The following is a 3,318-nucleotide window of genomic DNA, read 5'->3' as shown; positions in this document are numbered from 1 at the left end:
CATCCGCAAGGATAGCTATTTCATGCCTGGGCAATGACCGGGAACAAAGGCATCCCAAGCCAAGTTCTTGACACGCCCAGCCCTCCCTCCCGCCAAAGGTCTTCGCCCCAATTATCTTATTGTCTCAACTGTGTCTCGCGCCAATGCATGTCAGGAATAACCCGATTGCACACCTATTCATACGCCCTTGCTAGATTAAGGCTCAAAGCATCCAAGATGTCAACTCTGAAACCGTGCAAGTCAGTATATTGAGTTGGACCGTCAGGGAGTGCACTGTAAGTAAGGCTCACTTTGGCCGTTCATCGGCATCTTTGTTTCTTGGTAATAAGTACTTTTACACGGTATGTAGTACACATCTGGCCTCCCAGGCTCTACAATCAACATGTCCATACTCCTACAATGCCATCCTGCCGACCTTCCACCATGTATCCGTCACGGACGCGCACCTGCTCCACGACTGCTGGCGATTTGCCTTCCTCCGCCTGGACGATGCCCGCCCCGCACTCCCACTGCCGGCCCTCGAGCTTGTCGTACACCTTGACAACATCCTCGCCTGCTGCCGACACGATCCGGCGGGCGTCAAACATCATACTCGTGATCCCGTGGTCGTAAGCATAAGCGTCTGAGATTGACCCAGTCCGCAGGTCCCAGATCTGCCCATGCGTCAGCACATTCTGGTCTCTCATACAAACATCCGTGACAAGTAGACTTACTCTGATACTCCTGTCCGCACTGCCTGTTACCAGGTGCACGTCGTCGAATTGTAGGCACGTCACGGGGCCCGTGTGGCCAACGAGGCTGCGGTGGACGGTGCCGCTGCGCAGATCCCAAAGCCTCACCATGCCGTCTGCCGTGCCGCACGCCAGCGCCGACTCGAATACCTGCACAGCGCCCACAAAGTCTGCCGACGACGATGCCGAGCGACTCGTCTGCCGCCAAGGACCGTCGTCTCCCATTGTAGCCGAGGCCTGTGTCGCCGCCCACATAATGTCCAGCGTCTGAATACAGCGTCCCTTTTCCAGATCCCAGTGTCGTAGAGTCTTGTCAGCCGAGCCGGACACGAGAATGTCGCCGCGGAAGTGGAGCGCCGTGATTTCGTCGACGTGCGCTTGCAGCGTGAACAGGTGACAGTCGTCCATGCTGCCCTCGGGCGGGTCTACCGGCTGATCATCTGGGTTCTCAAAGGCTATGCCATCATCGTCCTCCTCGCCTCCTTTGCCAAACTGGCCGCCCTGTGGATCGTAGTGCGCCTTGCTCAGGTCCCACAACCGGATGGTGGCGTCACGAGAACCGGTGGCCAGAATGTTGTCCTCCACTTGTAGTGCGCGCACCGAGGCAGTGTGGCCCTCGAGCATGCCGATGCACCGGCCCGCATTCAGATCCCATACCTTGACGGTATCATCCATGGCAGACGTAACCATTGTTCCGAAAGGGGCGTCAAAGTCGAGAGCTGTGATGGTGTCCTGGTGTGCTCGAATTTCCCGGATCGCGGTACCAGGCTCGAAGTGTTCGTGGAGGATAGGCATGGACTTTCGTCGGACCGTTCTCGGTCTCTTCGACTTGGAAGGCGTGCTAGGGGAGGCAGGGATCTTCTCGTACACAGACTGGGACATGAAGCCATCGTCCTCGTGGTCACCCGCGAGATCCAGCTCTTCTCGGGTTGGTGTTTGCTGGGCTATCGTTTCGGCTTCGTCGACAAGTAGCTGCACATCCTCGAGGCGACCCTCCACATCAATCACTTTGAGCAATTAGCATGACGGCAATCCGGGCGAGGGGATGTCGAGGGCGCTCACGATCGTGCTCCAGGATGGCTTCATCCTGCTCCAGCCCAGCCAGCCTCTCCAGGATGATTCTGCGCATGCCGCCCAGGTTCGCAATTTTGATATCAATCTCCCTGATCTCGCTGCTGGCCATGTTTTTGCGGACGCTCAGCATTTCCAGCTCGTGCATCATCGAGGACTTTTCCTGTTTCAGGTTGTGTAATGACTGCGGTGTGCCTGCGGTGGCCTTGCCATCATCAATCAACTTCCTGCCCCTCGACACTCGTCGCTTGTGCTTTTTGCCCTCGTCGGTGAGCTCCGGAAAGCTGGCCTGGAAACCCTGGAAGAGCGAGTACGAGTTGTCGTTTTCAGGTATGTTGACAAGCAGTTCGTCGGGGAGATAGGTCAAGGCACGATGCTGAATCTCCGTCTTGGACAGCTTAGCCCGAACCATCTCGGACGGCGTCGTCCTGGCCATGGAGAACATGCTGCGCTGCATTGTCGGGCGCTTCAACTGTTTGTGGACCTCGGCCATGGCGCTCTGGTATTGGGGGTTGCCAGGCCCTGCCTCAGAGAGGGGCCCCATCAGATGGCTCGCTGTCGTTGTGACCTTGCGTCCGAAAGCTTCAAGGCCACGAGTCTGTGCGATTTCCATCGATCAGTATGCGCTGCTGGCAGTACAATGGCAACTTTGCCTCTACAGGCGCAGCATAGAGGCGGCAGGCAATACTTACAGAGACGATAGGCTGGTCGTCCTCGGGGGCCGTCTCGTCATAGTAGCCATACTGGTGATCGGCGTCGGCCATCCGTGCTCTGGGTGTCGTGGTCGTCGGGGGGGAAGGGAGAGCAGACCACGGGTCGCGAACAGGACGAGCAAAATTTGTGGTGCGCGCGAGTGTTGACGTCGAGGTTTTGCTGTCTTCAACTTGCTTTCGCGTGAAGCCGAAGCCGAATCCACTGCACCAGGCCCGCAGATCGGTAAAGGCCCGGCTTGGGAGCTCGGGCCACCTAGCTTCACTTCATGCGCGTGTGTGACGGCTGAGGCTGGGGCGATGCAAGCAATTGAATGCAAAAAGTACAAGCAGCGCGCGCTGCTCCACCCCGACACACCCTGGAACCCCGCAGCCAAGCAACGGCGGTCACCGAAGCTCACCGATTTCAGCTTCAGGCTCTGGGCCTCTTCGGCTGGCGACAGCTGGGTACACAAGTAGGTGATCACAACGAATACTACCCCACGCCTTTATCATCGGAGCTTCATCGGCGCCGCTTCCTGCCCCTCCACTCCACCCGAAACTCTGACTCGACGCATTGGCTTTGACGAAGTACGCCACGTACGTTGACTCCCTTTCCTCAATTGACCTGCGCGTAACTGATCGGTTCCTCAGTGAGGTCCTTTACAGCGTTTTATGTCCTGGCACTTTCCAGCTCCCGCCGTGATGGACTCTCTCATCGACCTCAACGATGCTTCCAAAGCTTCTCGACCTCAACCGGATCCGGTACCAGGTTGATGTGAGAAACTCCCTCCCACCGTCTCTGTCCTGTCCAGTCGGTAACACAT

General features: G+C 57.5%; 1 protein-coding gene across 1 annotated transcript; it reads right to left on the bottom strand.

Annotated features, from left to right (window-relative positions):
• Positions 1–173: 173 nt before the first annotated feature.
• VDAG_00553 (mitochondrial division protein) lies at positions 174–2,566 on the bottom strand (the record flags this gene model as incomplete). The annotated part of the gene is made up of 6 exons (XM_009651930.1): positions 174–225; positions 291–331; positions 399–653; positions 714–1,738; positions 1,794–2,400; positions 2,495–2,566. 6 exons carry the CDS (start codon positions 2,564–2,566, stop codon positions 174–176), a joined length of 2,052 nt encoding a protein of 683 aa, XP_009650225.1.
• Positions 2,567–3,318: the final 752 nt, after the last annotated feature.

This window comes from Verticillium dahliae, genomic scaffold (genome assembly GCF_000150675.1).
Source record: "Verticillium dahliae VdLs.17 supercont1.1 genomic scaffold, whole genome shotgun sequence".
NCBI lineage: Eukaryota > Fungi > Ascomycota > Sordariomycetes > Glomerellales > Plectosphaerellaceae > Verticillium > Verticillium dahliae.
The sequence above is the reverse complement of the archived record's forward strand: the minus strand, read 5'-3'. Positions and strand labels throughout refer to the sequence as shown.